The 22,364-nt window shown below is 40.9% G+C and overlaps 1 protein-coding gene across 6 annotated transcripts in view; it reads right to left on the reverse strand.

The window, feature by feature from the left end:
- Positions 1-71: 71 nt before the first annotated feature.
- LOC135247006 (NACHT, LRR and PYD domains-containing protein 3-like) overlaps positions 72-22,364 on the reverse strand; it is a 31,683-nt gene continuing 9,390 nt past the window's right edge. For 2 of the 6 annotated variants that reach the window (XM_064320296.1, XM_064320292.1), the window contains 3 exons: positions 19,701-21,528; positions 14,448-14,621; positions 72-1,224 (listed from right to left, as the gene is read on the reverse strand). In XM_064320296.1, the coding sequence (XP_064176366.1) occupies positions 1,047-1,224; positions 14,448-14,621; positions 19,701-21,528 (2,180 nt within the window). In that variant the 3' untranslated portion in view covers positions 72-1,046. The remainder of the gene's footprint in view (positions 1,225-14,447; positions 14,622-19,700; positions 21,529-22,364) is intronic. The other 4 variants (XM_064320295.1, XM_064320291.1, XM_064320293.1 and 1 more) reach the window with 3 other exon arrangements.

Consider the following 22,364-nt stretch of genomic DNA (forward strand, 5'->3'; position numbering starts at 1 on the left):
CCGCCCGCCCGCCCGCCCGCCCGCCCGCCCGCCCGCACACTTATATTAAGAATAATATAATAGGTTAATTATTGTGTTACATTTAATTATTTTTGTAACAATGATAATAATAATGAAAATAAAATCCTGATGTATTAGGTCATTTTTTTCTTTTAAAACCCCTTATCAACATGTTTGGTAGCCCTTGTGGAGTAATATAAACTGCACAAAAAATGTAATAAGTGGGGGCATTTGAAGATTATTAGAATACTTATCTAAGAAATACTCCTGTAAATGCAGTTATTCTTTAGATGATAGGAGCTAGAGCCATAATATTGGTTTCTGCATCAGACTATTCCACACAGCATGACTGCTTACAAAGTTATAATATCCAGGCTATGACTTGGGACTGGAACCACAGAAAAGTGACTAAACTAAACGATGTAACGCTGCATCTGAACAGCAGCTCACATGTTGTTCAGATGGACACTCTCCCACCAAGATGTACACACATACCCTACCGGCCAATAGTTAATGCCCGGCTTTACCAGCAGAATAAAATACCATTTTATTCACAATCCTTTCAGAAACACCACAATCCTGCAGCACACACAGGTGTGTGATGAAGGAGTAAAACTCACCTTCATCAAAAAGTCAGTGTGTGAAAGAGAGTGGGGTAAATGTTTAGATTTCATTAGAGTTCATAGCAGGTAGTGAATAATGGAGATGGATGTAGACTGCAATGTGTGACAGACCTGAAACATTTTACTATACAGGCGGTCAATCTTTTACCCTGTCAATCAGACACTCAGCATCCAGTCATCACCTGTGACCTGATACTACAGACTCCACTGAAACCTTACATTCTGCTCAGGAACCACACACCTGGCAACTCTCAAAAGGTTTTATCCTGCTTTTATTTGCTTGTTGTGATCGAAGAGTAGGGTATATATGGGCAAAGAAAGAATGCTGGTGGACAGAGGAGTAAACAGAGAGAAAGAGGGTTTTAATATTTCACTGAATAGAACCATACTATTTAGTTAAGATCACACAATACACAGCACTACTCACCCCAGTCTCTGTAGTTTACAGTTTGGACTCATCAGTCCAGCACAGAGCAGCTCCACTCCTGAATCTCTCAGGTTATTGTAGCTGAGGTCCAGATCTCTCAGGGGTGAGTTTGATGACTGGAGAGATGAGGCCAGACTATCACAGGACTTCTCTGTGAGGTTACAGCTGTTCAGTCTGCAAAGAAGAGTTCATATATTATAGTATTATTATATTAGGTATACATGAAGCATGTATCTAATATGGGAAATGTGCCAATGATAGTGTTCAGCGATGAAGAGTGAAATTGAGGATTTTAAGGTTGATGATGCTCTGAGGAAGATGTCTGTGCTACACTCTCCAGCTGCAGTATTTTGGATCTGAAAATTAAACATCCTGCTGGAGTGAACTCTGACAGTTCTACAGATGTAATTCTGACCCAAATGGCCCCTTTTCTTATTTTGTAAGTTCTCTGAATTGGGGCAAAGAGCCCATCTACCTGTTCTGTGATCTTTTCTCTGGGCTTAACCCTCCCATCCCATCCCAGAAGTGCAGCTGTCACCTTTCAAAGTGGACAGTGAGTTAACTTGCAAAACTGTTGAATGCTTGGCACAGCTACCACCAACAGGAAAGATGCAAAATAATAATGCACATCTTCCCGAGAGGACAGTGAGTTTGTTTCTTTAGTTTTGGTTTTCTATGACAAACTACCCACAGCATTGCAATCTAAAATACAGTTAATAGTAGATTCACTTTAGAAGCAGAAAGACAAGGAAGCGATCTGTTCACATATAACCAGCTGTGTGTCCGGTCTTCTGGTATTACATATGACAGGCAGAGAAACAGGAACACCTGTTAATGATACCTTTGAGTTTATTTTGTTGTGATTGTGATATATTTGATGGCAGTGCCCAATAAGACAACATTCAGCCTGTTCTGGGCTCTAGGAAACTTCAGAATCCCTGAACAGGTGAGGCTTTAGCCTGAGACAAGCCTCAGAATTAACTCAAGAACAGGCGCTGGGGTTAGGTGCTAATTGAACAGTTCCCTGAGAAGACCTCACTCTGGCACCCATTATATCCTAAGATTCCTCTACCTTCCTATTTGCACTCTATCTACAGGCACTATGCTGGAGATTCTGGGTCAGACTATAAGAGAATAAAGCAGAGACCAGGGTGGTACTACTGGCCTTTAAAGATGGTACATTTACTGCCTGCCCTAATCACCCAACATAGAAACACAAACATTTAATTCATAACCAAACATATCCCTCCCAAACCAAACTTAACATAATTTTAATCATAACATTGAAAAGAAGTGTTATCCTATCAAGTGGCTTAAAAGTAAAATATAAAAAGGGGTGTAGATATGTCTCTCCTTTGTTCTCTTCTAATCAGTAATTAATTATGCATAGACCAGGAAGAGAAGGGGAACCCCCCTCTTTCAAACACATGGCAGGGATTCAAACATTTGTTCTTATAATTAAAACTTATAATTAAAAGCAAGGAATGTTTTTTCTTCACAAACAGTTTGGCAGTTACAACAATAACTTGAATTAATTCACCAAACTGAGTTTGTGAAGAAAAGGTATGAAGTGCATTTACTAGTCCAAGTTAAGGACAAATGTTGATTGAATACAGGCTATGAAGTGTTGTCTTGTTAAGCGAACATGAGCCTTTGGTCTTGTGTCTCAGCTTTGTCTTTCTTCTCAGCTGTGCGTCTTTGGCTTTGATCAGTTTTAATGTGGGAGAGACAAGCTGTGGTTTTGTTTTGTCTTTCATTCGTTTCTTTCATGATTATCTTTTACTTAATTTCCAGGACTGTCTAATTTTTTTTGTTTTTTGTTTGTGTAGTTGAGCCTGTGTTATAAAATTTTATGTTTAATTGGACCCTATTCTCTCAGTCAAGGCACAACTGCAAGGCGCTGGCGAATTTGGGTATTTCAGTAATTTTTTGACTCCAGGCACTAGCTTAACTGTGGCCGTTATAAAAGAGGCTCAATAAGAATAAATGGTTCTGTGGGTGTGGTTGGGTTTGGTTTCATTATTGCCAATCAGATCACCCCATTTATTTCCCTTTAGGAAACACAGCCAAATGCTAATGCTACCATGGCTGAAGAGCAAGCATGTTGTGATCATCTCTACTGAAGGGAGGAGAGTTTTCTCTAGCATAACTCAAGATGGCGGCACAGGTGTTTTAACGTTGTCCTCTTCTTAGCGTCTTTTATGTTTTCTTTTTTGTTTTCGGTTTAGCTTATGTCTTAAAAATTGATTTTAATCGCGGTTTGATCAGTGCTACTAGAAACCGGCAGTTGATAGCCTGTTAAACAATACAATATTAATCAAAACTGACTTAACCCACTTCAACAATGTGGCCAGCCGGGCTGCTCTACCTGTTGAGTAGCCTTGCACTATCATCTCCAGTGGTGAATAGGACAATGGATGACGGTGGATCGGATGTTTCACTGTGGATTACCTCCTCATGCACTGTAACCATGCCCCATTCGGATGTTGCTCCATTTACAACAAACCATTGGATCACAGCGGGGTGTCTCGCTGGTTTGTTTGAGTGTGATGACGTGTACCTGCGGCACGCACAGCGCCGGATAGGGACCGTGATCTCGGCCCGGTTTGCCTCATCGGTTGTGCACAGACACAGTAGGAGAACTGTTCCAGCAAAGAAGGCTGGATGATTTTCCTACTTCTTCTATCAGGTAACATCCACTCCAATCCAGGTCCTGAACTGACACAGCTTGAAAATGATGATCTTAAAAACTGCAATGGATTACGTTTCATTCACCTAAATGTTCGCAGTTTATTAAACAAAATAGACGCAATTCGTCTCTGGGCAAAGCTGACTGACTGTGACATTATAGTTTTGTCAGAAACGTGGCTGAAACCCTTGATTTCGAACAATATGATACACATTGATGGATATAATATCTACAGGACAGATCGCGCTAACAAAGGAGGGGGAGTAGCGATCTATGTAAAAGTAACGTTAAACTGCTCCTGTGTCGAATCGATCAGTAAGCCACAGTGCTTCGAACTGTCTGTAATTAAGTTACATCTTCCTAATGGTGCTGATCTTACAGTAGTAGGATGCTATCGCCCACCATCGGCGTCACATGAAGCTGTAGAACTGCTTTCAGACTTCCTTCATACGTTTTCTGACAAGGAGTATGTTTTATTGGGAGATTTAAATTGGGACTGGCTCTCGACGACCTCCAAGTTCACTTAAGGACATTTGCGACACTCTAAATCTATCGCAACTAATTAACTCTCCAACTCGGTTAAACTCCAAAAACATGGATAAGTCTACATTGCTTGATGTTATTCTCACAAATTATCCACATAAATACTCTGCAGTTGGAATATTCAGTAATGATGTCAGTGATCACTGTACAATTGCCTGTGTTAGAAACTGCAAACTACCCAAGACTAAGCCCCGTTTTATTTTTAAAAGAAATTATGAACATCTCAATGAACAAGCCTTTGTAGCTATAATAGCGACTTGGACCTTGTTTGTGTAATGGCGGACGTTGACTTGGCGTGGAATTATTTTAAAACAACCTTTTTGGCCCTAATTAATAAGCATGCACCTCTGAGAAGATTTAGAGTTAGTGGTAAAGACAACCCATGGTTTAATGAAACCATCTCATCTTCTATTAGAGAGAGAGATAAGGCATGGGCCAAGGCTAAAAAAGTAATGATGCCAGTGACTGGGTTCAGTATAGGGCATTAAGAAACAAATGCACAAAATTGATTTAAAAAAATACAAAAAGTGATTACTACCTTCATTTAATAAATGAAAACCTTAATGATCCAAGTAAATTTTGGAAGTTGATTAAATCTTCATCAGGGTCTATGACACCCTCTACTCTTCCTGATCTTTTAAAGGTAAATCAAAATGAAATAAAGGGTACACATAACATAGCAGATGCATTTAATAAGCATTTTATCAATGCAGGCTTAGCCACTCTCTCAAATCTCCCTGTAGATGGTAAAGACAGTGTAGCCACCACCCTAAGTTGCCTGGGAAATAGTTTAAATTTTTCCCCTATTTCTCCCACTTAAGTTTATAAAGCTCTATTGAGTCTTGATTGTAAAAAGTCTGCTGGTCCTGACCAAATTGAGGCTTATTTTTTTTAAATAGCAGCACATCTGATTGCGGGACCCATTGCCTCCATTTTTAATCTTAGTCTAACCAGCGGTTTGATCCCCAGCTCCTGGAAGTCAGCATTTGTCCTTCCTTTATTAAAAGGAGGAGATCCCTCTGTTCTGGATAATTATCGCCCTATTTCCAGACTATCCGTTATAGCTAAAGTATTTGAATCCCTACTAAACGAACAGCTAAAACATTTTTTGTCTGATAATAAAATTTTAAGTCAAACTCAGTCAGGTTTTAGACAAGGGCATAGCACTATAACTGCAGCCATATCAGTTACAAATGATATTATTACTGCTCTGGATGATACAAAATCATGTGCTGCACTTTTTATTGATCTATCCAGAGCATTTGACTCAGTGGATTATGGTCTTCTCCTGCAAAGACTCAATTGTATAGGATTTAGTAACCCTGTGCTAAGTTGGTTCTCAAATTATCTGACAGGGAGAACTCAGTGTGTGTCTATTGACAGTTATAATTCTGTACCTCTAACTGTAAAGGCAGGTGTTCCGCAAGGATCTATTTTGGGACCGATTTTATTTTCTATTTATATAAATGATCTTTGGGTAGGGTTAAATCCAGCAAAGGTACACCTTTATGCAGATGACACAATTATTTATACTATAGCGTCATCTTTAAAAGTGGCAATGGATTCCCTACAGACTGCTTTTAATTTATTGCAGATGTCACTTGTTAATTTAAAATTGGTTTTAAATTCTAAAAAGACTAAATTTATGATTTTTTCACGTTCCCGTTCATCACCCACTGACTGTACAGTTCTAACACTAGATGGTACTCAGCTAGAGAGGGTTAGCTCTTACAAATAACTTGGCATCTGGATTGATGACAAGATGACCTTTAGCGTCCATATTGATAGCCTTCTAAAAAAACTTCGACCAAAGTTAGGTTTTTATTTTCGTTTAAAAAAAATGTTTTCCTTTTACCGCTAGAAAAAGATTGGTTCAAAGTACTTTTTTGTCAGTATTAGACTATGGTGATGAAATTTATATGCATGCATCTTCATCTCTTTTCAACATGTTGAAAAAACTGGATGTAGTCTATCATGCTGCCCTGCGGTTTGTAACCTGTGCAAGTGTACATACGCACCATTGTAACGTATATGAAATGGTTCAATGGACTTCATTGTATTCAAGGAGAAAAACCCATATGTTAATTTTTATTTTTAAAGCTTTACTGGGTAAACTACCGCAGTACATATCCGGCTTACTGAAATATTACTCCAGTAGCTATAACACTAGATCCTCAGAGAAAATTCTCCTCAAGGTCCCAAGTATTCGAACAGAACTGGGTAAATCAGCCTTTTCCTTTCATGCCCCGCATGTCTGGAATGAGTTACAAGGCATTCTTAATCTGAAATCCTTACCCTCTCTTGACATGTATAAAAATATGTTAAAATCTGTTTTTACTGAACAATGTTATTGCTTTTAGCAACAAGTGCCATTTAGCTCCTGATCCTTGTATGTCTGTTTTTTTATTATTATATATTTTTATTTTATTTTCTTTGGTATGTTTTTAATATGAAACTTTTATTTTCCTGCTGCCATCTTGACCAGGACTCCCTGGCAGAAGAGATATTGTATCTTAATGGGACCTTCCTGGTTAAATAAAGGATAATAAATAAATAATAAACTAGAAGTCTGTACAACACTAAATTCCTAGGCCTTGCAGCAGGTCCCCTCCGTCTCCAGGCACCAGACCTCCCAAGGACAACAAGCAGTTAGAAATATTGCATGTATGTGTGTGTGTCTGTGTTTTCTTTCTCTCTGTCTTTAATGGATTTCTAGAAGTCCAAACTGGTGAGCTTGGCCTTCCTCCTTATCCTCCCCCCTGCCATCCTGCCAGGGAGAAACCGGCTATGATGCCATGCTGCCCAGGACTCCGATCGATAAAAACCAAACTATTATTTCAGATTTAATTATTTATGATTTAAAGCTTGTTTGTGTAATGCTTAAGACAAAGATGTCACCGTGTGCTCATTCAGTATTCATGCTATATGACTAGACACAGCCATTTATTTTGTTAAATCTTACGATATGCATATGTATTAACCACGTACCAATCAGAATTGTGTATGTTATTGTTAAAACACTTCTCGCTTATGAAGGGACCACCCCTGCTTTCTTCAGTTCAGGCTTATCCATCTTGTTGTGTGTAGGTTCCGGATTCTTTCTGCGGAAATATATCCTATTTCTTACATGGATATATCTCATCATGCTGGTTATTCTAAGGGGAGAATGTTCTCTGCCCAACTATAGATATAAACTACAGTTATAAACAATTACACCCATTTTGAGGACCTCTACAAATCAATGAAGATGAAACTGAATAGTTTAGATTCATTATTTTGTTAATATTTAAACAAAAACAGTGTATTTTTATTAATCTGTTCATATGCCTGTGCTAAGAGGCATAATAAACGGTTCTGTTCCCATGAACAGTTCCACAGGGAGAATATTCCCAGACTGGCCAGGAGCAGGAGGCAGCTGGCAGAGACAGCCTCCAGTTGGCCTCTCCATCTTGCTGCTGCTGCTACTGTTTCAGCTAGGCAGGCATCGAGCTTGTGCACCAGAGGACAGGAAAGAATCTTATTTGAATTTATGTATTCAGTTTGAATTTACTATAGATTTTGTTTGCTTCTTTGCTGTCAATTTTTGTTTCATACCACTATTTAAAATAAACAAAAAAAATTATCTACTTCAACTGTCATTCATTCCAGACATGCACTTGATAAGATGAATGAACACTCACTAGTGAACCGGCTCCACAGGCAACCAGTCCCTGCTCTCTCGTGCACTCTGTGCTCTGTAATCTCTGTAGCGATCGTCACAATGCGACTCTGCTTCTCTCTGTATGAAAGTCCTGTAATGTGTCCTCTGTGAGGTCTATGTCACATCCATGGCATATGGCTATGTAGTGTAGAACACAGCACACCACAAAGAATGCACTGACTTTCTGAGGGCTGTACAGTGATGTACCACCCAGTCCATCCAAAATTCTAAAATGCATTTTCAACGAGGATTCATTACACTGATATGAGTAGTATATTTCCCTCTAATTAGTTTAAATCTTGGTGCTGGGGGGAAATACCAACAAGCTGTTGGTACACATAGCCTAATAATATTTGGTGATTAGTTTGAATGGCCTTGGGCTTACGAGGTAGCTAAGCCACTGACTGACATGCTTGTCACAATCAACACCCTGAGCCGATCAGAGGAGGATGGGTTCCCCCCTTGAGCCTGGTTCCTTCCGAGGTTCCTTCCTATCTGCCACAGGGAGTTTTCCTTGCCACTGTAGCCTTAGGCTTGCTCCTGTGGGGGTTCAGGCCAGGGTTGTCGGTAAGCGCATTTTGACGACGACTGCCGTAAAATACGCTATACAAATAAATTTGATTGATTGAAGCCAGGGCCATACACATAGGCATAGCCTTCAACATTACAAATAGTATGTTCCCCTGGTTTAATTTTACTCTTGCTTCAGGGGAAAGGCCAAAAAAGCTTGGTACACATAGCCACTGACCCACAATGTTAGAATGGCCTAGAGCTGACCGGATGAAGGGCTCTTCCGGTAGTCAAATGGCATTTCACATAGTCATCACTTCAGCCGGAGACTAACTACTAACAACATGTCAGCATATGGTTGTTTTGGGGGTTTTTGCTGCTTCCCCCTCCCGGTCTTATCCATGCATGCTTGTATGGATGGCAATGAGTGAGGATTCATTTACACTGATGTAGTCGGTAGTATATTTCCTCCGGTTTAGTTTAAATCTCAGCGCTCAAGGGGAAATACCGACCAGCTGTTGGTACTAATATTACATCTCACATAGTATGTTCCCCTGATTTATTAATTAATAATTAATCTAACTATTGGCCTCAGGGGAATGTCCAACATGCTGTTGGTACACATAACTACTGATCCGCATAACGCTAGACAGCATCGAGCTGACTGGACGAAGGGCTTCTCCCAGGTGGCGTACACATCATTGTTGAACATGTGCTTCACTGCTCATACTGCTGCTGCTGCTGCTAAGGCTCCTACGCTGCTGCCGTTACTGCTACCGGTGCTCCTGCTGCTGCTACTAGTGGCTCTTCCGGTAGACTTATGCAATGAGTGAGGATTCATTTACCCTGATGCAGTCGGTAGTATATTTCCCCCGGTTTAGTGTAAATCTCGGCGCTCAAGGGGAAATACTGACAAGCTGTCGGTACACATAGCCTAATATCATATCACACATAGTATGTTCCTCTGGTTTATTAATTAATAATTAATCTAACTATTGGCCTCAGGGGAACGTCCAGCATGCTGTTGGTACATATAACCACTGATCCATGTAAAAAATAGACAGCCTCAAGCTGACTGGATGAAGGGCTTCCTCCAGGTGGTCGTACACATAGTCAACACATCAGCCGGAGACACTTATTAATAGCATGTTGGCATATGGTTGTTTTGGGGTTTGGCTGCTGGCCTCCCGGCCTTATTCATGCGGGCTGCGTGGTTGGCGGGAGAGCTCCAGAACAGAGCCATACCGCCAAACATAACTGTATTGCCTTTATTGTCAATAAAGATCTACTTTGATGACAGTAGTCCTGACAGGATGGAGCATCGCGTAGTTCTGGCAGGCCACGAGAGTCAAGCGCTCCGGCTGAATCAGCTGATGGCTCAGCTGAGTGATGTTCGCCTATCACAGTACATTCACTTAACAGGGCGGTCTACTTAAACAGCCTCCCTCTACTCATTCGGCTGCTCCTCCTGCATGCAAGCTGCTGCACGTTGCTTTGTAAATCCCCTCCACCACCCCAGCTCCATCCTTATGTGTCAATTGCATTGCTGCTGGATCTGTTCTGTGTGTACCCCTCTAGGGGGGTTTGGCTGCTGGCCTCCCAGCCTTATTCATGCGGGCTGCGTGTTTGGTGGGAGAGCTCCAGAACAGAGTCATACCGCCAAACATAACTGTATTACCTTTATTGTCAATAAAGATCTACTTTGATGACAGTAGTCCTGACAGAAACGGATTGATTTCACATTTGAATGCAGGGCTATATCTTATTTAAGGTAAAAAGCAAACAAAACAGAGTCACATGAACAAGTGTAACAACACTTAATATAATAAAAATAGCTAATCTAATAACTTTGCCCTTCATGTAATAACTTTGTCCTCTTTACTGTAATAAATGCTGGTTAACCTGTTTGACCTTTACCAGTCTGGCTTTTGATCCGAGCACTCAACAGAGACTGCCCTCCTGGCTGTGACGGAGGCACTTGCCACTGCCTGATCCTACTAGAACTGTCTGAAGCATTCGACATGGTTGACCACAAACTACTTATCTCCACCTTGGCTGACATAGAAATTTCTGGAACTTCCCTGTCTTGGTTTGCTTCCTATCTTTCCTATCAGATAGGTCCTACCAGATCACCTGGATGGGGTCTGTCTCTGCACCTCATCCCCTTTTCACAGGAGGCCCACAGGGATCTGTACTGGGGCCTCTGCTGTTCTCCATTAACACCAAATCTCTTGGTTCAGTCATGAATTCACACGGCTTCATTATCACTGCTATGCTGATGATACACAACTCTTCTCTTTCCCTCCCTAATCCATTACAGTTAATGAGAGCATATCTTCCAACCTGGCTGACATCTCAACTTGGTTAGCCAGCCATCACGTGAAGCTCAGCCTCAAAAACATTGAGCTGCTGTTCATCCATCACAAGACCTCTCTACTGCGGGAGATTTAATCACTGCTGGCGGCACCACAGTGACTGCCTCTCACTCCGCAAAGAGCCTGGGGGTGGTCCTGGATGACCAGCAAGGAGCACGTCAAGGCAACATCATAGTCCTGCAGATTTCTCCTGTATAACATCAGGATGATTTGGCCATACCTGACTCTGCACTCCACCCAGCTACTTGTCCAGGCTATGGTGACCTCCCGTCTTGATTACTGCAACTCCCTCCTTGCAAGCTCAGCAGCTCATGCCATACAGCCACTATAAATGATTCAGAATGCTGTTTATCTTCAACCTTCCTATGTTCTCTCACATCACTCCCCTGCTGAGGTCACTCCACTGGCTACCGATCGCCGCCAGGATCAGGTTCATGTCCTGACCCTTGCCTGCACTGCAGCCAAAAGAACAGCTCCCGTCTACCTATAGGACACAATTCAATCCTACACGGCAGCTTGACCACTCCAGTCTGCAGCAGCAGGGTGACTTGCACTCTCTCTGGGTGAATGGATCTCCCTACCACAGATCTTCTCCACACTAGCTCTCCAGTATTGGAATGAACTCCCTGTTCCTCTACGAACCACTCAGTCATTGCCCATCTTCTGCCGTAGTCTGAAAACGCATCTCTTCAGTCTGTACCTGGACTAACTATCACTACTCATTACATTACAGGCATTTAGCAGACGATCTTATCCAGTTTGACTTACACATAGCATTTTACATTGTATCCATTTATACAGCTGGATATGTACTGAAGCAATTCAGGTTAAGTACCTTGGTACAATGGCAGTGTCCTACCCAGGAATCGAACGTGCGACCTTTCGGTTACAAGCCCAGTTCCTTACCCACTGTGCTACACTGCCACCACTCCCAGGGCACTCTCTGCAGGGCACTCCCAATCTAGGATCACTTATCACTTGTACCCTTCTACCTTATTCTTGTAGCACATTGTTACTCATTACGCGGCTCGTGAGACTTTGTTTTGTGGCTCATATAGATTCACTGATAACAATAAGAATATACCTATAACTTACTTTTATATGTTCCATGTATGTCCTGTTTTAGCACATTTAAATGAATTTTCCAGCAGATGACAGCATACTGAAGATACGTCAAAGAACGTAGGCTACGTAACAGTGAGGGATCATGGGTAGTCGTATAGCCTATGTGTGTAGCTTTGCATTTGCAAATGGTTTTGCGAGTTTAGCACGTACGCCTAAATTTGATATTCCATAATGCCGTTTGATATAAGGTTATATCAAATATTGTCTCGGCCTCTGCCCACTCAAAATGGACAGATTTATGATTAGATAAAAGCAGAACGGAGGTGACGGAGTTAGAAACAGGCCAGAGGAGAAAGAGCAACGTGAGGAAAGAATGAGGGAAAATGCAGATCAGTTTGGCCGAGAAGCCCAAGACACCGATGCTGCACCAGCAAAGAAAAAGGTGCGGTCAATTCAGGACGAACACCGAAAATTTCAGGATACGTGGACTGATGAGTTTTTCTTTGTGCAATACAAATCCACTCAATTCTGCCTAATTTGCCAGAAGACTAGTGCCAATTGTAAATGGTATAAACTTGAACGCCACTTTAGTGCTTTTCACGCCAAGTACAACATGTTGTACCCGCCAGGTAGCAACCTGTGGACAAATAAAATTAAACAGTTGACACAGACTCTGACTGAGCAGCAAAAAATGATGGCGAGATCAGTCTCTGTTGCCGAGAAATCGACCGAGGGCACTTAGGAGATCGTATGGATTTTAGCTAGGCATAAAAAGGCTTTCACAGATGCTGAAAATGTTAAACAATGCTTTTTGACCTCAGCAGAGATAATGTACCATGCATAATAATAATAATAGTAATAATAATTTCAAAACTTAAAAACCAAGAGCTAAAGAATGTGATGCAGCTCGTTGTGCGAGTCATCAACTTTATCGAGGCGAGGGCATTTAATCACTGGGAATTCCGTGCACTTCTGGAGGAATACGAGGCAGAGTACAGGGATCTGGTGATGCGCAACGAAGTGAGATGGCTATTGCGTGGCCGGGTGCTTGAACGATTCTGTACTCAACTTCCTCACATCCCTGATTTTCTTGCAAGCAAGGGGAGGGCTGAGCCAAAGCTTGAGGACTGGATATTACAGCTGACACTCCTCACTGACATCACATCCCAGCTGAATTCCCTTAACCTCCAACTCCAAGGAAAAGGGAAGCACCCAGGTAACATGCTAAGAGCAGTCACTGCTTTCCAGCACAAGATCACCACTCTCTTCATACCTGACAGAATTTCTTCACTTTCCCAATCTAAGAGCCTGCACAACTGCTAACCCTGATCTACTGCAACATTTTGACTATGATGAATTTGCAGGCATATGGGAGGAAATAAGAAATGAATTTGAAAGGAGATTTCAAGATGTTATGGGTTATAGGGAGCTTTTCAATTTCATTGAGAAACCTTTTAATGTGCCATTGTCAAGCCTTACACCTGCTCTGAAAAACCTTTGTCCAGACCTTGCTGTAATACAGAGTGATATTCTTGAGCTGCAGGTCAACGATGTACTGAAAACTGAGCTCAGATCAGGCGTTGCTCATTTCTGGAGCATGGTCCCAGCCTCAGATTATCCACATTTAAAGCTCTGTGTGCAGAAGGTAATGAACTTTTTTGTGAGCACTTACTCATGTGAGGCAACATTTTCTATAATGAGCATTGTCAAAAGAAAAGATAGAAGTAGACTTACAGATGTGCATCTTGATTGTTTGACTATGATTGCAACCACTAACTACAAGTTTTGCATGGAGAAAGTCAAGGGACAGTTAAAACACATGAGAGCCTCAACATATTGATACAAATATAACTATATATAAGAGAAAAAGACGTTTTTCATCTCTATTAGTAGGCCAATATATACATTTTTGTGAACTTTTTTTATTTCATGTTGATATTGCTTATGTATAATTGCATATGTACATACATACATAAGACGAGTTCCACTCCCAGCCTTACACACTCACACACAAGTATTATATCTTTTAATAATGCAATGCAATTATGAATTGAGAATAAAAAGAGATGTAAGGATGGAAAGCATGGTACTGTATTTTTTTAAACATACACAAAGATGGTAAATATCTTGAGAGTGATGAAAAAAATAATAATAATGGAGATGGATGTAGACTGCAATGTTTGACAGACCTGAAACATTTTACTATGCAGGTGGTCAATCTTTTACCATGTCAATCAGACATTCAGCATCCAGTCATCACCTGTGACCTGATACTACAGACTCCACTGAAATCTAACATTCTGCTCAGGAACCACACACCTGGCAACCCTCAAAAGGTTTTATCCTGCTTTGATTTGCTTGTTGTGATAGAGGAGTAAGGTATGTATGGGCAAAGAAAGAATACTTGTGGACAGAGGAGGAAACTGAGAGAAAGAGCTTTTTAATATTTCACTGAATAGAACCATAATCACAAATTCTATTTAGTTAAGATCACACAGTACACAGCACTACTCACCCCAGTCTCTGCAGTTTACAGTTTTGACTCATCAGTCCAGCACAGAGCAGCTTCATTGCTGAATCTCCCAGGTTATTGTAGCTGAGGTCCAGATCTCTCAGGGGTGAGTTTGATGACTGGAGAGCTGAGGCCACAATATTACAGCACTTCCGTGTGAGTTTACAGTTGTTCAGTCTGCAAAGAAGAGTTAATATATTATAGTATTATTATATTAGGTATACATGAAGCAGGTATCTAATATGGGAAATGTGCCAATGACAGTGTTCAGCGATGACGAGTGAAATTGAGGATTTTAAGGTTGATGATGCTCTGAGGAATATCTCTGTGCTACACTCTCCAGCTGCAGTATTTTGCAGTATGTCCCCTTTTCTTATACTGTAAGTTCTCTGAATTGGGGAAAAGGGCTCATCTACCTTTTCTATTATCTTTTCTCTGGGCTTAACCCTCCCATCCCATCCCAGAAGTGCAGCTGTCACCTTTCAAAGTGGACAGTGAGTTAACTTGCAAAGATGTTGAATGCTTGGCACAGCTACCACCAACAGGAAAGATGCAAAATAATAATGTACATACTAATGTCTTTCATTCATTTCTTTCATGATTATCTTTTACTTAATTTCCAGGACTGTTCCAGTTGAGCCTGTGTTATTAAATTAGATGTTTAATTGGGCCCTATTTTCTCAGTCAAGGCACAACTGTCAAACACTAGCAGCAATGCAAGGCGCTGGTGAATTTGGGTATTTCAGTAATTTCTTGACTCCAGGCACTAGTGCAACTGCGGCACAGTTATAAAAGAGGTTCAATAAGAATAAATGGTTCTGTGTGTGGTTGGGTTTGGTTTCATTATTGCCAATCAGATCACCCCATTTATTTCCCTTTAGGAAACACAGCCATATGCTAATGTCACCATGGCTGAAGAGCAAGCGTGTTGTGATCATCTCTACTGAAGGGAGGAGAGTTTTCTCTAGCATAACTAGAAGTCTGTACAACACTAAATTCCTAGGCCTTGCAGCAGGGCCCCTCCGTCTCCAGGCACCGAACCTCCTAAGGACAAGAAGTTAAAAATATTGTATGTATGTATGTGAGTGTCTGGTTTTCTTTAACTCTGTCTCTTATGTAAGCTCTGGAGAGCTTGGCTTTCCTACTTATCCTCCCCCTGTCATCCTGCCAGGGAGGAACCAGCTATGACACCATGCTGCCCAGGACTCTGAAAGCAACCGATCGATAAAGACCAAACTATTATATCTGATATAAAGCTTGTTTATGTAACACTGAAGACTAAGAGGTCACCGTGTGCTTATTCAGTATTCATGCTATATGACTAGACACAGCCATTTACTTTGTTAAATCTTACAATATGCATATGTATTAACTATGTACCAATCAGAATTATGTATGTTATTGTTAACCACTTTTTGCTAATAAAGCAGGGACTGCCCCTGCTTTCTCCAGTTCAGGCTTATCCAACTTGTTGTGTGTAGGTTCCAGACTCTTTCTGCAGAAATAAATCCTATTTCTTACATGGATATACCTCGCCGTGCTGGTTATTCTAAGGGGATAATTTTCTCTGCCCAACATTATGAACAATTACCATTATGAGGAGCTCTACAAACCAACGAAGATGAAACTGAATAGTTTAGATTCATTATTTTGTTAATATTTAAACAAAAACAGTGCATTTCCTGTTCATATGCCAGTTTTAAAAGATGTAATAAAAGGTTCCATTCCCATGAACAGTTCCGCAGGGAGAATATTCCCAGACTGGCCAGGAGCAGGAGGCAGCTGGCAGAGACAGCCTCCAGTCAGCCTCTCTATCCTGCTGCTGCCGCTACTGTTTCAGCTAGGCAGGCATCGCGCTTGTGCGCCAGAGGACAGGAATGAAGCATTTTGTCTGGATTTACTATAGCTTTTTTGTTTCTTTGCTGTCCATTTTTATTTCATACCACTATTTAAAATAAACAAAAAAATTATTTACTTCAACTAAGTGTCATTCATTTCAGACATGCACTTGATAAGATGAATGTACACTCATTAGTGAAACGGCTCCACAGGCAACCAGTCCCTGCTCTGTAATCTTTGTAGTGATTGTCACATGCGACTCTGCTTCTCTCCGTATGAAAGACCTGTAATGTGTCCTCTGTGAGGTCTATGTCATATCCACGGCATATGGCTATGTAGTGTAGAACACAGCACACCACGAAGAATGCACTGACATTCTGAGGGCTGTACAGTGATGTACCACCCAGTCCATCCAACATTCTAAAATGCATTTTCAACATTCCACAGGACCACTCAATCATTGACCCAGCCCAGCCAAACACATGATTAAAAGCAAGTTTCCAGTGCGTTCTGGGCTCATTGTAAACACTACTCATAAAAAACATGTTTTCAACATACAAAAATTCCAAGTTACTCACACATACAAGACATACACCATCTATAACTCATTCATTCAGACTGCCAAAATCCAGGCCTGCCATTAAAAGTATTGATATCCAAATGACACCAAGTTACAGTACTAAAAACAATATAGGCTATCTCACCAAAATTAAATAAGATGTATTCCAAAGCAATGCTACCCAATATTTCCTAAATTCTTTCAAGTTTCGGTTTGCTATATATGTAAAACAGTGGCTGTGACAAAGGGTGCGGCAGTGTAAGCGTAAATGCATGAGAAACCCAGGTGAAATATGGCCAGTGTATGCACTCACGGATTTGACGGCCATCCAACGAGCCTTGATTGACAAAAGAATCAGCAAGCCCGTAGAATTAGAGCTCCCTAGGTCACAACTTGTGTACCCTGCTGTCCTGCTCCATTGTCTGTTATTTCGTGGAGATGAACTTTTAGTGTTTGTAAGGTTTATAAGGCATTTTGATAGGCTTATCTGCAGGTAGGAATCCTCTTCGCTGTTTTGCTAAGCTAGAACCGGAAAACTTGATAGTGGAGAATAGGAGCAGACGCATACGTCTCAGCATATGATAAAATAACAACAGTGTGAGATAAATTATGAGAAATTATGAAATTGCGTAGTTGAAACAATATGTTTTTAGCAGAATGGGCATGTAGGTGAAGGCTGACATGATCACAGACTATAGTGCGAAGTAAATGAAGTGACCATGAGCGAGCTTAGTTTCCTTATCGAATGGTATATATAACAGTCTGTATAGAACATTAGTTGTTGAAGTGGAAGGTTAAGTAACGTGTACTCTATTGCACTGATGTGTTTTTCTCATGTTCAGTACTAGTATTTATACTTATGAGTGAGTCATGATTTTAAATGTAATGTTTTAATGGGAGTTGCAGAACGTACATACGTAGTAATTGTTTGTATATGGCTAGATAGAGGACAGGGCGAGGTAACATGAATTTAGAAACGTGGCTTTTGCTGATAAGAAGGTTTTGTACGGTAGCCAAGTGAAGAAATATAGTTAGTAGAAATAGCACAGTGGTGAAGTGGTGTAACTTTTTTAATAAAAGGAATACATTTGCCGTCATGAAATGCATATGGGTGGCCGTGAGTGAGTTTTGGTAAAGCAAATATGAAAGCGTAAGAAAACGTTAGTGTAAAAGAGGAAATGATCTGCCTGAGGGCGAGGCGGGATTCAATTCTTCAACCGAAGGTTTACCAGTCTGTGACTTTGTTAGGGCAGCACCGTGACATAGCTATGCAATGCGTGAAATATCATTAGCAAACCTGTCCGTGATTTTAAAGAAGAACACAGGCCAGTAAGCACAGAAGAGCTCCTGTTGAATCCATATGGCTTTGCAATATTGTAGCCGGTTAATAACTGAACGTGCAGACGGTACGTCATAATGCAGTGTATACGTTCGGTGAACGGCGGGTATATATGGTGCAAAGGAACAATTGAGATGTAGTAGACAATTATTAGTGAGGGTAAAAACAGGTTAAAGAAACATGTTCCTAGCTGGGCTTGAACCTACTACCCCGTGTTCCCAACACTGTAACCTTGCCCACTAGGCCACAGGCAGGCTAGTTGTTTAAAATGGAAATGTTTCAGTGTAAAAAGGTATGGGTATTTTCCGTGTGTATGCAAGTTTTTGATTGGGTTGTGTAGGTGAAGATGTGGCTGGTGTCGGTAAAATGTCCAATGGGGAGACATGTTGTTAGTGGGATAGGCGGCAGGAAAAATAAGAATGAGAAGAAGAAGAAGAAGAAGAAAAAGAAGAAGAAGAAAATGCAAAATCCCCTTAGTTTGGGGCTTTATTGTGTGGACATGTGAAGTTGTTTATGAAATTTGTCTGTTGAAATGGGGTCAGAATATACAGAATTTAATGTTTTTAAGGGCTGAGTGTCTGTGGCTGTTGTGGTTATTTCTGTGGGGAACCCTGAAAAGTGCCAAACTCTCGGTGATGTATAAGGCGTAACTTGGCAGGATGGCATACCTGCCATCCCAATCTGAGGGGTGTAAAGCCGGTCTCCCACCTGTCTCATTCAAGTAGCTTACACAATTAACTCCACTGCCCAAATAGCTGGCATTGGACTGCATAACGGAATACAACTTTCCTTTAAAATAGTTCAACTGAAATAAACAAAATATTTCTTGTATCTTTGTTATGTGTTTATGGATTCACATTTGTGGCACAGTTATAATGCCAAAATAGCAGTTAAAATCTGGTATGGGTTGGTTTGACTGCAAACGCATTATTCAACACCAAACTCACACAGTGCCGAATGTTTCTACTGGCACATCCCCGATTGCACCAACAAACCCATGTTGACACAACCAGATTGACCACAGACCATAAATCTAATAACCCTGGTGAAAGTGAAAAATATGACACATGCAATTCCAGGTGTGTTTGTGCCTGTGCTGTCACCAAAATAGGGCCCCTTTTCTTAATACTGTAACTTAATACAGCATCTCTTCATTTTAATCTGCTTGAATTGTATGTTCTGACAAAGGTTGATCCATCAGATTACTCTGATATCAATAAACTCCTTATTTATTTCACAATTGCTATCTTTCCAAATAATTAGTAAATGTATTAAATGAGTAAATAGTAATAGTAAATTAAATTAAATATATGATAAGTGATGAGGTTTTGCATTTGATGCGTCTTATGTTCTGGATATAAAACATCAAATGAGGGCACTAGTTAAAACATCTTGATTCAGAAATCTTTTTTTTTAAACCAAATTTTCACTTGCCTTTATTGCACTTTATTCTTACTAGAAATTGAAAGTGTGAAAAGATGTGGTCAATCATCTACATTATTAATGACATAATACTCACATGGACTTCCTGCAGTTCCTGACTACAGGTACCAGTCTCTGATGACCTGCTGCTGATGTGTTGTAGGTCTCCAAGTCAAACTCATCCAGGATCTCCTCTGACATCAGTAATACAAAGGCCAGAGCTGAACATTGGTCTGGTACCAGCTTTTTATCAGAGAGATTTCCTGATCTGAGGGAATTCTGGATTTCCTGCACAAGAGAGTTGACATTCAGTTCATTGAGACAGTGGAACAGATTGATGGTCCTCTCTGCTGAAGACTCCTTTTTGATCATCTTCTTAATGTACTGGACTGTTTTTTCAATGCTCTGTGATCTGCTTTCTGTCTGTGTCTGTAGGTCTGGTACAGTTGATCTACTTCCTGTTTGTGTCAGTAATCCTCCTAAGAGCATCTGAATGGAGTCCAGAGAGAGACCAAGAAGGAATTGGAGGAAAAGGTCCAGATGTCCATTCTTACTCTCTAAGGCCTGATCCACTGCACTCCTGTGTAACTCAGACAGCTGCACTCTGTCACTCTGAGGTTTTGATTTTTCTGCTCTGAGTACATTTCTGTTCTCATTTACACATGAATGAAACACAAACAAGGCAGCCAGATACTCCTGAACGCTCAGATGCACAAAGCAGTAGACCTTCTCCTGATACAACCCACACTCCTCTTTAAAGATCTCTGTGCACACCCCAGAGTACACTGAAGCTTCACTAACATCAATGCTACTCTCTCTCAGGTCCTCTTCATAGAATATCAGATTGCCCTTTTCCAGCTGTCGAAAAGCCAGCTTCCCCAGTTTCAGGATGATTTCTGTATCTGATGCTGACGACTTCTTTGGGTCTGCCTCATCAGTGCCATGATACTTCTGATTCTTCACATTAGTCTGAATGAGCAGGAAGTGTGTGTACATTTCAGTCAGCGTTTTGGGCAGATCTCCACTCTCTGCTTTACCCCACATTGTCTCCAGAACAGTAGCAGAAATCCAGCAGAAGATTGGTATGTGACACATGACATAGAGACTCCTGGATGACTTTATGTGTGAGATAATACTGCTGGCCAGGTTCTGGTCTCTGATTCTCTTCCTGAAGTACTCCTCCTTCTGTGGGTCATTGAACCCTCGCACCTCTGTCACCTGGTGGACACACTCAGGAGGGATCTGATTGGCTGCTGCTGGTCGGGAGGTGATCGAGAGGAGAGCATTGGGAAGCAGATTCCCCTTAATGAGGTTGGTCAGCAGCACATCCACTGATGATGATTCTGTTATATCACAGCAGAACTTATTGCTTTGGAAATGAAGAGGAAGTCGACACTCATCCAAACCATCAAAGATAAACACAACTTTGACTTGATCACCTTCAATACTTTTTATCTCTTTCAGTTGTGGAAAATAGTGATGCAGAAGTTGCATCAGACTGAATGCTCTTTCCTTCTTCAAATTCAGATCTCGGAAAGGAAGAGTGAAGATGAAATCAATGTCCTGATTGGCTTTTCCTTCTGCCCAGTCCAGAATGAACCTCTGCACAGAGACGGTTTTCCCAATGCCAGCGATGCCCTTTGTAAGCACAGTTCTGGGTTTCTCTTGTCCAGGTAAAGGCTTAAAGATGTCATTGCAGAGGATTGCAGTCTCCTGTGTGGTTTGTCTCTTGGATGCTGTCTCAATCTGTCTGACCTCGTGTTCATTATTAACCCCCCCACTTCCCCCCTCTGTGATGTAGAGCTCTGTATAGATATCATTCAAAAGGGTTTGGTTGGCCTGCTTAGCTAAACCTTCAAATATGCATTCAAACTGCTTCTTCAGATGAGTTTTCAGTTCCTGCTGGGCTCTTTTTATGGGTTCATCTGAAAAGAGGAAATATGATAAATAACTGTTTAAAATAAGATTCAAATTTCCCTTTCAATTAACAGATTTTAAGAAGAAACAATCAATAAAAATATGAATGCACTCTGTTCACAGTATTTTACACATACAGTATCATAGTGTTAAATGCTTCTATCAGTATGTTACACACCTCACACAGTAATACACGCCTGTATCACAGTGTGTAACACACCCCTCACACAGTATTACATACATTCCATCCTTGAAATTGAATTTCTTGCTGCACGAGCATCAGTGTCACTGTCACTCTCGCTATAATCATTTTTAATTGAATGAACACAAATGGGTTTTTTTTTCATTATGGTGAAAAGGAGAACGCACCTTCCAAACCTACTGCCAGTGTCTGATGATGTGTAGCTATCCCTCCAACAAGAGTGACTAGCTACACGGAAGAGGGAAGCTAATTTTTGGAATCATATTAAAGAAAACTGCTGTTATTTTCTGGCAAGTTAACAATGTATATGTTGTATATGTGATATGTAAAAATCGCCAAAACGGGATTGACCAGGGTCTTACACAGGTTTTATATTGCAGACTTACAATATGACAAGAGAGTTAGGGATCGGATCCATAAAAATACTTGAATGGCGACTACGCTGACCACTATCCTAAAGTATGGGACCCGATACCAGACCACTATTAGCTGGGACTTTATTTTTCCCAAACAGCGTACAAATGATATCTCAAAGCCACAAAGCTAAGCGTTCCTCTAAAGATGGCCAGTCACCCCGAAACAGCATGAACCCCACCACCCCTACCTAAGGGACAGTGAAGTCAATTAAACTGAAAAAATGTT

This window comes from Anguilla rostrata, unplaced genomic scaffold (genome assembly GCF_018555375.3).
Source record: "Anguilla rostrata isolate EN2019 unplaced genomic scaffold, ASM1855537v3 scaf1020, whole genome shotgun sequence".
NCBI lineage: Eukaryota > Metazoa > Chordata > Actinopteri > Anguilliformes > Anguillidae > Anguilla > Anguilla rostrata.